At 43.9% G+C, this 14,949-nt stretch overlaps 1 protein-coding gene across 1 annotated transcript in view; it reads right to left on the bottom strand.

Annotated features, from left to right (window-relative positions):
* LOC138567794 (cytochrome P450 2F2-like) overlaps positions 1-14,949 on the bottom strand; it is an 832,705-nt gene that overhangs the window by 564,635 nt on the left and 253,121 nt on the right. Inside the window, exon 3 of the mRNA XM_069646284.1 lies at positions 7,505-7,654. Within this exon, the coding sequence (XP_069502385.1) occupies positions 7,505-7,654 (150 nt within the window). The remainder of the gene's footprint in view (positions 1-7,504; positions 7,655-14,949) is intronic.

Genomic DNA, 14,949 nt, shown 5'->3' with positions numbered 1-14,949 from the left:
GAGTTCAGGTGGAATATCACCTAGTCTAGTCTCTCAGATAGGGAATTACCCTTGAGCTATAGCGTAAGAGATTTAGCAGAATGGTTTCTCTGTCAAAAAAAGAATGCATCAACACCCATCCAGCAATCGATAGACCCAGGGGCGTCATCCCTATTACACATCTGTTGAAGTGGCTGTGATGAAATGTGATCACTGAGTCTATGTCTGAAGGCTATTTGAGAGACCTAGGCCAAATATTGTAAATTAGGACCATTGATAACTGTTCTTTTTCCCATATCCTTCCCAGACTCTTGGAAGTGTGTGCCATCCTCCGTGGCCATTTTACCACCAGATTCCTTATTAAAGTTCTGTTCATCAGAAACCATGTAAGAGGCAATATTCTTTACTATCACCGTTCTTTGCTTTAGCCTTCTTGGTCTTCTGAGAATGACACTACCCGTCCTTTGGGATGAATGGTGGGACCAGATTTCACTAAGACTGTCCCCATCTACTTCCATGCCCCATAATGTTACAGATCACTACTATCTATGTAGGTCTCCTCCATCCCCCCATCTTCCTAAAAAGCTTGTAGGTTCTGGATCAATGTGGCCTTACTATCCTTACTGATGGAGGGGAGGCCACTTTCTTTACAAAGCTTCCAAAAGCCGCCTGCACTCAGCCCATGTCCATCTCCACTGCATTTCAAACTTATCTGGCAGTTAACTGTAAGTGCAACATTTTTTATTTTGGGTGACTAATGTGCAGAAACAGTCTGTCTCATGTCTCATCTCCGCCCACCAGTGTGACAACATGATTACTTGAAGAGTTTCTTAAGATGTAAAATACAGTATTACAGTTACTCCTGGGCTTTTAGTTTGCTGTGACTGTCCCAATCCAGGGGCTTCAGAAGAAAGTGGGTCTTTCTCATGCGCTCCCTCTCCTGGAATCTTGGCTTATACCGGCAGGGTTCCCTTCACGTGCATTGACAGGGTTCTTGTTCCAGCGCTGCCCAGTGAGGAATAGGTGCTAGACGAGTTCACCCCAATGTGCCCTGGGGATGTTTAGGGAGCAGAGCTTTCCTCTGCCTTGGTTGCCTTCTATTTTTACCTCTCTAACAGAGTGCTCTTTGATTATTTGTCTCCACAACAGTGGTCCAGACAAACGTGTTTTGCTCTTGTGGAAGTCCAGAGATAAATAAAGGAGTGAGAGCCCCTTACTTATAAGGACACATTCTCACAGAGGATTTGTCCAAATCAAGACTACTCTAAAAAGTCCAATCTCTGTTGCTGTGACAAATGCCCCTTGTCTTGTGGCAACATGATCAGAGAGCATTGCCCTTCCTGAAATGTAGGGGGTTTGACAGAAAAGAGACCTGCTGGAAGACCAAGATGGTGGGACCCCCTTCTGCCCTACATTCCATCTCTGGCTCCTCTAAATCCACCCCTTTCCCATGCCTTCTGACTTTAAAGGATCTCTGATGTGCAACACCCTAGCGTGGGACTAGTATTGCTATGTCAGTGCTGACTTTTAAACACAGAATCCCATGAGATCTCTGTCTGAGATGTCTGGGGAATTGAGGGGACGTATTCAACTGGGAATCAGGGGCAGCACCTGGCTATTGTCTAACTTGATACTAGTGGAGAAAGCCAAGCCAGCCATGAGTACCTAAGAACTGCTTAAGAAGGAGCAGGAGCTTCCGAACGCTGCCAGAGCAGTGCCTTCCTGCAGTCCTCCCTGAAGCCCAGCACCTCCAAGGTATGCATCGGGTGCTACCTGATTTCATCATTCTGCTATTAGTGGGTTCACTCTTAGCGCTATAGGCGCGGTAACCCATCATATTATATTCGGTAACCATTGCCACGGGTTACCACTGTATTCACATAGCTAGAAAGCCGTGATTACTTTTGCCCTGATTCTGCATCCATATCTGTGCAACCTGACGCCATTCAGCAACAAGAGTCACAGGCCTTTCTAAGATGGCCGTCTGTGAATCCGGAGCTGCTTTTACAGCCCCACTTCCTCATCAGAGCACAGTCACATCTCGATTTGCTCCTCCATCCAATATCTGAGCCTACCACGTGCCGGGAGGCGTGAGCCACCCCTTCAAGGGAAGGCCCTGAGGTTGAGGCTAGCAACTGTCCCGAGACTGTCCAGAGCAGACCAGAGACCAGGGCCCGACCCCCTGCCAGTTCTGCAGCAGAGGTAAACTGATTCATGTGTCTGTTATACCACGTTTGCCCTTCCGATTCTACTGCCTATCCATAGCCTCATTAGCACTCGAAAATTACCAAACTGCCGCCATCATGTTAGCACCCAATTACTAACGCAATAACTTGTGCTACTCCACGTAGTCCACCCCTTTCCGAAGTGATCTCCCATCATCAACATATACATTACCCGTGCACACTTGTATCTCATCGCTACCACGCCAATCATACAACCTGATTATCTGTTTATACAACTCTGCTGTCCCCCCAATACTTATGGTGCCTACTCTTGTACTTTACTGCCCGCCTCGTGGTCCGACAGTACCTAGAGTTGTAGCCCATCTACTTGCCACTGTATCTGGCACGCACATTATACCATAGTGTCCGAGTGCCTGATACCTGTGTCTGCAACGTCCTGCTCCTGATATATCCACATTGTTATTGCTCTTTGTTACATCCACAGTGTTATTGTGCCTGCTTGTCATCACGCTGGCAACTTGTGTGCACTGCCTAGCGCCTACATACTTGACCCATATTCTAACTCTGGATTTAGCCTACTGCATATTTGTGAGCCCCAACTGTTATTATTGGAACTGGCCTACTGCATATAGAATACCATGTCCTCTTTCCACAGAGCTACGCTGGCCCTAGCCTCAATCCTACCACTAGTTCACTCAGTCACACCCATCCACCTGCCTCCATCTATCCTACCCACACCTAACACTAGTCCAACTAGTGCAGCAACCCCAAACACAGCTAATAGTGACCTACTCAGCCCCCTTTAGTGGATACACCGTTTCGCCTCACGACCTACACCACTCATCCCACTCTCACTCCATACTCGGAAACAAAGACTAGGTACTCGCTTCCTCAACCATAAAGTCACCGTCAAGCCCAAAAACCCTCATCTCAAAACCAGCAGTGCCACAGCTCAAGCCCTTCTCCAAGAGCCTATCTCCTTGCCACCATCCGCCAATATCAAAGGAGCCCTCATCAATGCACGCTCCCTCGTGGCTCATGCCACAGAGATCTCTCACCTCATTAACTCAAACAGCTTAGACTTCCTGGCTGTTACAGAAACATGGCTTCACCAGGCAGCAGGCCTTGCACTCTCTCTAGCCCTACCGGATGGCTATACCATCATCAGAGTTGACAGAACCTCAGGCACAAATGGTGGCCAAATCCCAAGTAGCCCTTAGAGCCATGCCCCACACAAGCCTCCCATTGGCGGAACTCTTATCGGTGAAACTAACCCTGACGCCTTCCCACACAATACTCATGCATCTTGTCTAACGGCCCCCTGGTCCCCTGGCCTTCCTTTGAGGACGACATCCTGGACCTCCTCTCCACTCATACCAAACTTGGATCCAAAACGATCCTCCTAGGAGACCTCAACCTGGGCCTCAAGGACCCTAACGATCCTCATGCCTTAGCAGTGGACAACACCATCTCTAACATAGGCTTTATACATAGAATAACAACACCTACCCACTCCAAAGGCAGAATGCTGGACTGGGTCTCTGACCTTAACTGTTCCATTTCCATCACCCAAAATAAACCTGTTGCATGGTCAGACCATCATCTCATCCTGTTCTCCATCCCTGGACCTTCTTTGGCCAAAACCACTCCAGAACCCCCATCGCTATCCAGAAACTGTCGGGACATCATTATAGACAGTCTCCAACCCCTCATTAGCGACATCCTTAACAAGACTAAATTCTTTAATCTCGACCCATTTGGTAGACCTCTACAGTAGCACATTTAAATCTGCTCTAGATACTGTGGCCCCCCTCAAACGCAGGAAAGCCAAACCATTGGCTCATCTCAACAAGTGGTTCACCCCCAAATTAAATAGTCTCAGAAATTTAAAAAAGATCAGCAGGAGCCACCTGGCACAAAGTACCCTCCATATCTAACAAAACTGCTTTCACGTCAGCATCCACAATCTACAAAACGGCCATCCTTTCTGCTAAAATAGACACCTACGATTCCAGAATCCAGAATGGGAATTCCAGAACTAAGGAACTATTCAGCATATTAAAAGAGCTCGAATCGCCTGCACCACCTACACAAGACTGCAACAAAAACACAAAATGGTGCACTAAAACCCAACAAGCCCTTGCAGATAAAATCACTTTACTCCAAAATAAAATCAAAGCTAAAAAGGAAAGTCTCATCACAGGCTCCCAGCCCCTCCATCCCAACCCAGACAGAACCTCCCACCCTTGCACCTCCTTCTCCTTCTCGCAAGGAACTCCCAAGAAGTTGAAGAGATCATAAAAAGCCTAAAACCACCCCACTGCCAAGGCGATGTCTGTCCTGCAACCATCATCAAGGACGGAGCAAAAAAACTAGCCCCTTTCATCACCACCTTGATTAACTCCTAATTTGCTTCTAATCAGGTACCTAACAACCTCAAGGAAGCCTGGGTTATGCCATTACTTAAGAAAAACAACCTTGACCCGAATGTCCCCACTAACTATAGGCCCATCACCACCGTCACGTTCCTTCTAAAAATTCTGGATTGCGTAGCTTATCTACAAATCCAGAAACATTTAGAGGAGAACAATATCCTAGGACTTAGACAAACTGGTTTCAGATCCAGACATGGAACTGAGACAGCCCTCCTAGATCTAAAAATACAAAGGGATGAGACGAAGGATAAAGGCAAGTTAGCAATCCTCTTACTACTCAACCTATCTGCAGCCTTCGACCTCGTCGACCACCAAATTCTCACCAAACACCTGACCACAGCAGCAGCATTATCCACTGATGCTTCCAATTGGGTTAAATCCTTCCTATCAAACTGGACCACCTGAGTCTTCTCACCCTTGGCCTCAGCTGACCCAACTCCGATATTGTGTGGTGTCTCTCAGGGATCCGGTGTCTCACCCACATTATACAACTTGGGTGTCGTCTACACCAACTACGCAGATGACACTCTAGTCCTTATTCCTCTCACTGGCTCTTACGACCACGACTCCAAACTGCTTAACAACATCTATCTGGAAATCCAAGTCTGGATGGCCCCCAACGGCCTTTGTCTCAACGACGATAAGACTGAGTTAATGATCGTGGGTACTCAGGCACACCTGAACAAACTCGACACTAGATACTACTCCTTTGTCATTGATAACAACATAATCAACGTCTCCAAAGAGATAAAAACATTGGGGGATTACGTTGATTGAACTCTCTCACTTAAAAAACAGGTCTAAAGTGTTGCGTCCTCCACGGCCTATACCAATAATCTGATGTATAGTTGCAAATACTTTTAATCCCCAAATAGTTGCTTAACGTTGGCCAGAGCACATGCTCTATCGAAAATTGTTTACTGCAACACACTTTTCCTTGGCTCCTTGGAATACAACCTAAACAAACTCCAGGTGCTAGAGAATAACTAATTGAGAGCAGCACTCAATCTCCCAAAACCATGCCACATTTCCACACACAGACATATGGCCCACTGGCTACCCATCCATGACAGAATCAGTCAACGCACCTTGGCCATCACCCACAAATGCCTCACTAACTCAGCCCTGAAATACCTGGCAGACAAAATCTGCTTACACTAACCCACACGCATTACCAGATCATTGCATTCACACAACTTAGTGGTTCCAAGATACAATCTAAAAACAGCAGGAAGGGCCAGCTTCTCAGTCCAAGCGGCCAAACTCCATCCCCATCCCCCTCAGACAGAAACCCTCCTTCCTCACTTTTAAAGCCAGTATAAAAAACTGGTTGAGTAACAAACCTACCCAGTAAGAAGTACTCACTAGACTTGCCGAACATTGTCTATACTTTGGTTCAATCGCCTGTTAGCCTACTATTGTATTTCTTTTCCTGCATCCCAGATTTAGACCCATCTGTAACCAGGGTCCTTTCTGTTTTCTGTTTGTTTGTTGCTTCTAATCTGTATGCCCATCTATGTCTGTAACCTTTAAGTTTTTTCAAGCGCCAAGTTACCTCAGGGTTAGGTGCGCAATACAAATAATAAACAAATACAAATATACATTGCCATGCCATACTTGTGCCTGGGCTAACAGAAATGAGACTTCTATGATGTCATATTGCTTTAATAATTGTGTGCTCTTATCAGTCACCATACCAGCAAGTAGGCATGGATTATTTTTAGAGAGTAACCTTCCACCAGATTGATTAAGGTAGACAATTATTATAATTGAGATAAAAACTGAAAAAATAAAAATGCTACATTTTTCTGCGAGGACTTTGTTTCCAGTAGTTGTATACATTTGCATGTAACCACTGCACCTGCCTTGTGCCGCTAAAGAGCAGGTACTGCAGATGACAGGAGACTGGTGCAGTGAAGGCGCATAGAGGCATATTGTTTTTGGCATATAACTTTTGTTAAAAAAGTGGGTTCTTGTTAGCAGACCTCCCATTCAGAAACAATTACCTGCATTATTTTATATTCATAAACACATTTTTAAAAAATCTAGGGCTTTCAAACCCTCGAGATATGGCACTCTGTCAAAGTTTGTGACTCTGTTTCCCCTTTGGTCTCTACTCCTCTTGAGTCGGTCTCATGTCTCATCGCTGTCTTGTGTCTCATCTACTCCTCTTGAGTTTCCAGCTGTTCTGGCCTTTGTCCTACTTTCCCCACGTGAGGTTTTCCTGGGGACAGCCTTTCCCTCTATCTTTCCTACAGTTAACTCAAAAGAATACAGCATCATTTCCATAGTCATGTAAATAGAAGACACATTTCTGGTGGTTTCATGCAGTCTTACTTCTAGTGTGGGCGGAAAGGGTATTAAGTAAAGTCTGTCTCAGGTGCAGATGTCCCACTTAAGGAAGGACAGGACGCAACTAAGGTAATACCTTTACTGTGAAACATACCTAACACTAACACTATAGAGCAGAAAAGAACATTGCACTGATGACCAAATAACAGTTATAGATGTCTATAATGCTATCTTTTAATTTACCACATTTTCAGAAAATACTGAGCTTTAATGTAGGTTGATATTTGGTCTTGTGATGTTTGGCGTTCTAGTTTGTGCAAAATACAGTATCATCCATACATGCATTCATTCAATATTAGTCACTATAGAAGTCTTTGCATGTGTTTGGTGACAGCAGGACTTTCAGGGAAAGATTACACATTAGAACCCGTGTTTCTCATATAAGCCACAGGATACCTAGTGTGACACTCTGTGGCAGTATCAAGCATGTTATTGCAGTTCATAAAATATATATTTTTTAAAATCCAACAATGTCAGAAATAGACACCACATTTCTGAAATTATTCATATTGTTGCTTTTTAGTGTGGCATTAGCTAGAGTTAGCAACTAACTTTGTGTGTCTCTGAAGAATTTGATTAAGTGTTTAACTTCCTCCTGGATCCTCTCCTCCATGCTCCTCTTCCCCATTCCGAAATGCCCCAAGGCCGACATGGCAAATCTGCGGAGCTGCTTCCATTTCTCCCCATTGCTGAAGGTAATTCCTAAAAGAGACGATCATAACATGAGTGCACGCATCTCTACAGTTCACAACACCTCCCAGCTCTGTCAAATGTCTGGCAGGCTACCACTTGGTGTAGAATTCACTCATCGGTTGTGCCACATGCACCTGACCAGAATATTCAGGATACCACTAGCAAACCACGCGTATCACTGGTACACACCCCCACTCATGCAGAGGAGTGCACTTACGCAACCTAGCCTCTATTCACAAACTGCCCTGACTGGCAAGAGTTTACAGCACGAGCAAACTATAGACTACTAGCAAAACACAGTGTAAAAACGAAATGACTGGGTACTGTGGATGCTCACTTGATTGTGTGTGCGTTGCTGTAGGTATATCTAAATCCGCCGTGGTTATCTCTCTCTGATCTGCATATAGCTGGCTAATTTCTTAATGGAACTGCTGTTACTCTGATGCAATACATGTATCGCTTGCCTTGATTCTGTCATCTGATCTCAGCCCTTAAGCTTCCAAACAACCAAAATGTCACAGTGGAACGTTAGCCAATCTTCTTCTAAAATCAGAAATATGTGTTGCGCTTTTCTCAGACACACTTCCACATGGATTGAACAACATTAGGAATAACATCAAGAACCATCAGCAGTGACTCTACTGAGGAGAGCAACTGATGTTACTCTGATGCAATACATGCATTGTTTGGCTTGGTGTTGTCATCTGATCTCAGTCCTTAAGCTTTCACCTTCCCCAAAGTATAGAAATACTGTGGCTTTGTGGGCTATACCAGAAACTGTGACAAAACCAAAGGCAGGGAAACGCATTCACAATCCGGTTGCACACTCCTGATAGACATGTTGTCCTGTGTACTTTAGGGTGCTTCTTTACAGGTGAGCTGTGCATGTAAGAAGGCAAGGTGGATCATTGTGAATCAAAGGAGATTCAACCACAAAAGTGGTAAGGGTAAGGATGTTTGTCCTGAATTGCCATAAGAAATCATTGGGCCTCATTACGACCATGGCGGCCGCCGTATGAACAGTGGCGTAAGGTACCAGCACCGTTCACACCGGGCTGCCACATTACGAGTTTGCTCGCGGGTGGCGGTATACACGTCTGGTCTGGCCAGACGTGCATACCAGCACCTGCAAGCAGACCAGAGGCCAGATTACAGAAACTTTGCACCGGTGCAAGTGCAAAGTTGCATGGTATTAGCACTAGGGCAAAGATTGCCCTATTTTTTAAAACACTGGGACATATTAGAAAACTATTGCACCATGACAAGTGAAGTTTGGCATGGTGTAGGCATCAGGGCAAAAATTGCTCTTGGGCAAAAAATATAGATTTTCACAGCATTATTGCAACAGGGCAAAGTTTGCCCTAGTGCTAATACGGAATGGTATTGGCACTAGGGCAAACTTTGCCCTGGTGAAAAAATGCATCCAAAATGTATCTTTCTAGCACTAGGGCAATTTTTTCCCAGGTGCTTATACAATGCCAGGGTGCAATTGTCATGGTGCAATAGTTTTCTAATATGTCCCAGTTTTTTTTAAAAATAGGGCAAACTTTGCCCTAGTGCTAATACCGTGCAACTTTGCCCTTGCACCGGTGCAAAGTTTCTGTAATCTGGCCCCTGGATGCTAACAACAGACCTGTCATTACGGGTCCGTTGTTAGCATCCTCCCCATTCCCATTGAGCCCTATGGGGGCTCAAATGGGAATCGGCCGTATCGGGTCTGAGTCCCGATAATGGGAATTACCGGGCCCACAAAAGTCGGAATGGCCTGGTAATTCCCTTTTTTCGGGACCCGCACGTGAGTTTGGAGGTAGCCATGACGGCATGGCTACCTCCAAACTCGTAATGAGGCCCATTGTAAGCTCCGTCCACTTCCACAGTTATTAGGTGCAAATTAATGTTGATCAATAGTTTTCCAAGCTTTTTCATGGGCATATTGCCCCTGTCCATCGTATTCCCATGCTTGGTTATTCACTAAGATGTCCATGCTCAAGCTGTGCAGAATGCACATAGCTCACATGTTCACAGAACTTGCACATGGCACATTCTTCACACAAGAACATTCACGGTATTTCCTATTGACATTTTCAACTTACCGAATTACATACTAGTCATACTAGAGTTTTTTTTTTTTTAGCACAGTCTAGATGGGGGTACTATATAAAAGAGGAGTAATCCGAATTAAGGACAGGAGTTTGCATATGAAAACAAAAAAGAGAAAATGCTCCTTCTAGACATTTTTACAATGTATTTGAAATCAATTATTTGATCAACTCATATACAGTATTTGTAGCATTAACCACCATCACGTTTTCTTAGTCCACCTATGCTATACGCATCATGTTATGATTACACAATTGAAGTTAAAAAAAGTATGCATCTTTGTTATATACGTTTCTTCATGACATAAAGCAAGAACATGTATTTGAACAATCACAATACGGCATGACGTTTGACATTCAGGGCGTTTTTGTGGGTTAAGTTCAGTTATACGCCTTCCTCGGGATCACATTTTCAATGTTTTTGATAACCTACATTCACACCAAAAAAAGTTTGCTAAATTTTCTAATCAATTATAAGGAAATGTACAAATAAATAAAGTTGCTACTCAGAAATTTTTACTCTGATTATTCACACCATGTGAACCTATAGTGGGTCAAAATGCCTTACGCACATTTTGCAAAAGTGTGTCTGAATACGTTCTGCACTTTTCCCATGAGGCTTTCCCGACTGAAAATAGACTTCAACTTCACTGCATTGTCACGATTGCAAGGACTACCATTGAAACGGCAAGCAATCCCTTCTTCAGTATACACTTACCGTAGTGCACCTCATTGTATGGAGCACATGGAATGGCCATGGTCTGCAAAGAATTCAGACAAGCAAAGAACAATGCTCCTCCTTGAATAGCATTCCCTGAAACTAAATTGTGTGCGTTATCAGCAATACCCATTGAAAACTCGCAGTGGCCCACATAATTTTTTTTTTTATTTTATTTTTTATTGGGTTATATTACAACCCTTTAAAAAGAAACAAACACAAGCCAAGCCAAAATATTTTTACATTCGTCTCGAATCAGTGCCAGCCCTCATCTCTACATCTATTTCCCATAACATGGGCTCGGGTACGGATCTCAGAGCGTCCCAGCGATCGAATCCACCGAGACATCGTGTAGATGATCGTTTATAACACGGAGGAAAGAAACCAGTGCATATAGCACCGCTCTGTTTGACCCATCAAACAGGGCTCTCCACCAATCATCTCGGGTGAGGAATTGAAAGTTCATTGTTATTGGGCTAAAGATGTTAACTCTTTTAGTCTCAAACTCGGGGCACATTAGGATTAGATGTTTCAGGGTTTCTTTGGAGGTGGAGCAGAAACGACAAGTAAGGTCCAAGTCCGGGGATTGTGACCAGTAGCAGAGGCGTTCTTTAGTTGTCATAGCATTCAACCTAAAGTGGAGATAAGAGGCCCGAGCCTCCGGAAAACAAGCTAAATACGGAGGTACACATCCATATGCTCTTGCCTCAGCCGGCACTTCAAGCATGGACCTCGATTTGGCTCGTTTATCACAGGTCTGGATCCAGTCATTTCTCCAGATCTTTAGTTTTGCGGCATCTGGGTTTTCAAGCAGCAGTTGCATCGTAGTATCATACGTGCTAAGCACATCATGGCATAGCTTGTTCCATTGGAATACAATTGTAGGGGGCTTGGCAGACTGTAGGTTGTATAAAATATCCATCTGGGGCAATGTGATCTTCGCGTTTAATTTCCTGAAAACGCTTAGAAGTTTCCAAGCGACTCTCGCTTGCATAGATATGTATCCAAGTTCATATCTAATACACACTGTGGCGGTGCCTTTGGGGAGATGGAGAACCCTAGACCAGAAGATGTTTTCTAAGGAATTCCACACTTCAGACCCTGTAAGAGGATTCAATTCAGCACTACAGCTAAGTTAACGCCTAGTCTAGAATACTGAATGAAAACCCTTATTGATATATCTTTAGGTCCAGTTCATGCGTTCTGGATGACTACCCCTATATAACACCCCTCTCTTGGAATCCCCCTGACCCCACTGAGCCAAGAAGTAGTTCTGTTTTGCAAGTTTAAAAGGTTTATTTGATAATTTAAAATAGATATATATATCACGCTTTATAATAAATTAATAATTGAATAGCACACTTAATCTGATATGATAAAAATCAACAACGGAGAATCTGGCACTAGCACACTTCTTATAATCACTAATGAGTTGACATGAAATGGATAAGGTAGCACACTGGTAAATAGGAACAAAAGTATAATGTGGTAGAGGATGCTTTATGTAAGCTCAGGTGGATGCAATATTCAATGAATGCAGTACAGAAAATACGCAATATGATTTCAACCAAACAATGTAATCACTTTTCTCTGGCTATTCACTCCCCCCCTCTTTATGCAATGCAAGGAAATGGGAGGAAAGCACACAGTTCTCAGAAATGCAATCAATGTAATCAGTTCAATCCAGCAAGCTTAGACAACAGAAGTTTAAAACACAGATAGGAGTTTTGAAAACACAGGCCCAAATGCTTTGATATGTGCTAGCAATGGATGAGAAATATGCTGGAAATGCTTTTTGATTCCCTTTCAGAGGTTCAGGGTGAGTGGTATCTAGTAAATATTAGTCCAGGCTCACACTAGCAATGAGGCAGGGATAGTTAGCAGGTTAAACGAATTTCTGGCAAATGGAAGGCAAACAGCAGCAGTTTTTACATGTGAAGAAATTGCAAATCGCGGTAAAATTCGCGAATGCGTGTTCCGCGATTGCGGTAAAACTATAAGGGGTAGGAATGCGGTTCTAGGTTCATAGGAAAGCCACGATTCTAAGCTTTCAGATAAAAGTTACTGCAAGTCTCTAGCACAAACGGTTGCGGAGATATGAGCGATTAAATAAAGGTCGTTTTTCAGATTTGAAATTTTAAAGTTTCAAAAAGACAAGTGCAGCTTTTTGCAGCTAGAATGACAGGTGACAGCTAGGAGGCAGTTCTACTTAGGTTAAATAGATTGAATTATATTATTTTAACTAAGAGATTGGTTCTGCACAGTTTTCTAGGTACTCACACTATATTCTTGAGTGAAATGGGCCTCGCCACGGATCTGGTCAGGGTTTTAGACTGGACTCTGGTCTGGTCTGGTCTGGCCTCTGCACTTCACAGTGATCTGGGTCAGCTCTCTCTGCTGGTCTGGGTCTCTCTGGGTACAGCACTGCTTTCTCTCTGGTTCTCTTAGTTCTGGATAGATTGAAGTCTCTAGTTTGGCTTTCTGGAGGTTGATGGAGGTAAGTATGGATTTTTCCGGCAGAGCGTCCCGCTGCAGATGGATTTGGAAAGGTCCCTATCTGTCCTGTCTGTCTGCTTTTATGTGTTTAGAATGTGGGTGTGTTCTAGCATCACTGACCCTACCTCTCTCTCAGCTTCTAATTGGTCAAACTTCCATTTATCATTTGATTGGGGGAGCTAGGTTGGGTCAGAGTGATGTCATTTTACAGCCTGCAGAAAGTCCACTCCTCCTGTCAACTTACACACACATCTAGATTTGAAACAAATACATATTTGCAGAGGTACATATTGTTTTAAAATCATATGCACCCATCATGCATTACAGGAGGTATCCCCTGTTCAAACTCTGCTCTTCCTGGGAGCTTGCATTCAGAACTGGCACATATTTCACTTTTTAACTGATTTTGCAATTTCTGACATGGACCCAACTTTACATACATGTGTGCAGGGAGTAGGGACATTAACTGAAGAAGTTTCAGATTTTTAACATGCATACATTTAGAGTAATATCCACTTTTCCGCTGACACCCCCCTGAACATGCCACCGGGTCGAAAAACCTCTTAAAATGTGGGCAGAAAAATCACAAGAATTATGGTATCATTTATAAAATTTTCACATGTCCGCTCTATGAGTTATTCATCTTTTTAAAGTTATGTTCTGGCTCCAAAGGGGTGTGGTTTACCCCCAGCACATGGTATAGAAACCAGTCTTTCCAGTTTCTGCCAAGCCAGCTTGCTCTCACAGGCAGTGCTCCTCCCAGCTCTTGCCAAGAGGAAGCTACATTTTACGACTGCGGTAATAAAAACCTTTGCCTGAGTGAAGAGGGCTTTGTTCACTCTCCTGCAGAGCACAGATAATTCAATTATCAGATAGATGGCATATCCTTAGTGTGGGCAGCAAAAGGAAGGTTGGCCTGGGAACACAGTGGTGACTCAAATTTCACTCCTGATGGGGGTAGTTGCCAGGCAGAATTCAGTTCCTTAAGCCAGACTTTCAGCTACTGTCATGTTATTTGTTGCTTTTTAAATTAACTTGCAATTTTACACATGCAGCTAGAATGCTGATTCTAAGTGCAAAACTATGACATTTAAACAATTGCAACCTATGTGACACTCAAAAGTAGGTCACTCAGTCAATTTAAACATTTAGATTTTAGTGTCTTTAAATCCAGTGCAACTTAAACTGCTGACTCCATAGCTCAGCTAGTTTTGTTATAAGCATTGTTCTGGGCTCTTCATTTCCCAGATTTTGTAGGCACACAAAACTCCATTCTACCAAATGTCTGCTGGTGTTCAGTGAATATTTTGCACATATTGCAATGTTTGAAAATAGGCATTTTGACTTGCCTTCAGAGAAACACAGGGTGGTTTTAAACTGCCGGCTTTTGGATAGTGGTGAGTACTGGTACTGCACCCATTTTTGGGATTTAAGAAATGAATTCCCCACAATTCTAGGTTGCATTTGGCAATCAGCATTGCCATTCCCAATGGTTTCAGACTACTGTGCGGGTAGTCCAATGGTGGTTTTAGGCAGCCCATAACATCGGCAAAAATGGGTGGCAGCCTATTCTTCCTGCATTTCCCTGTGCATTTTCTGGGAAGCTCTGGCCATCATGATGTTTTCATGTCAGTACTGCACAGTTTTGAGGTAGGGCTCGGATGCATGGGTAAATACATCCCACAAGCCCCCCTCTTGCGATGGCCATTCTATTTCACTGATGGGACTCGCAAGATCTGGGATGTTTCCTCATCTTCTTCCAATAGATGGCACAGTTCAGCATCTTCTTCTCCATCCGGTACTGATCGATCGGTTCTCCTCGCCGGTCCTGATGGGAAGATTGGGCGGTACCCCGAGCCCGTTGCGTCTCAGCTCCCGGTCTCCGGATCGTCCTCCTTGGCCCGTCTCAAGGTTTTCTTTCTCCTAGGACGACAAAGGAAGAGCGGCAATACCTATTCATAGACGTTTTTCCACCACCGTTGAGATAGTGG

The sequence above is a fragment of the Ambystoma mexicanum genome, chromosome 2p (genome assembly GCF_040938575.1).
Source record: "Ambystoma mexicanum isolate Mex_15411 chromosome 2p, UKY_AmexF1_1, whole genome shotgun sequence".
Taxonomy (NCBI): Eukaryota; Metazoa; Chordata; class Amphibia; order Caudata; family Ambystomatidae; genus Ambystoma; species Ambystoma mexicanum.
This window is presented reverse-complemented; position numbering and strand designations above follow the sequence as displayed.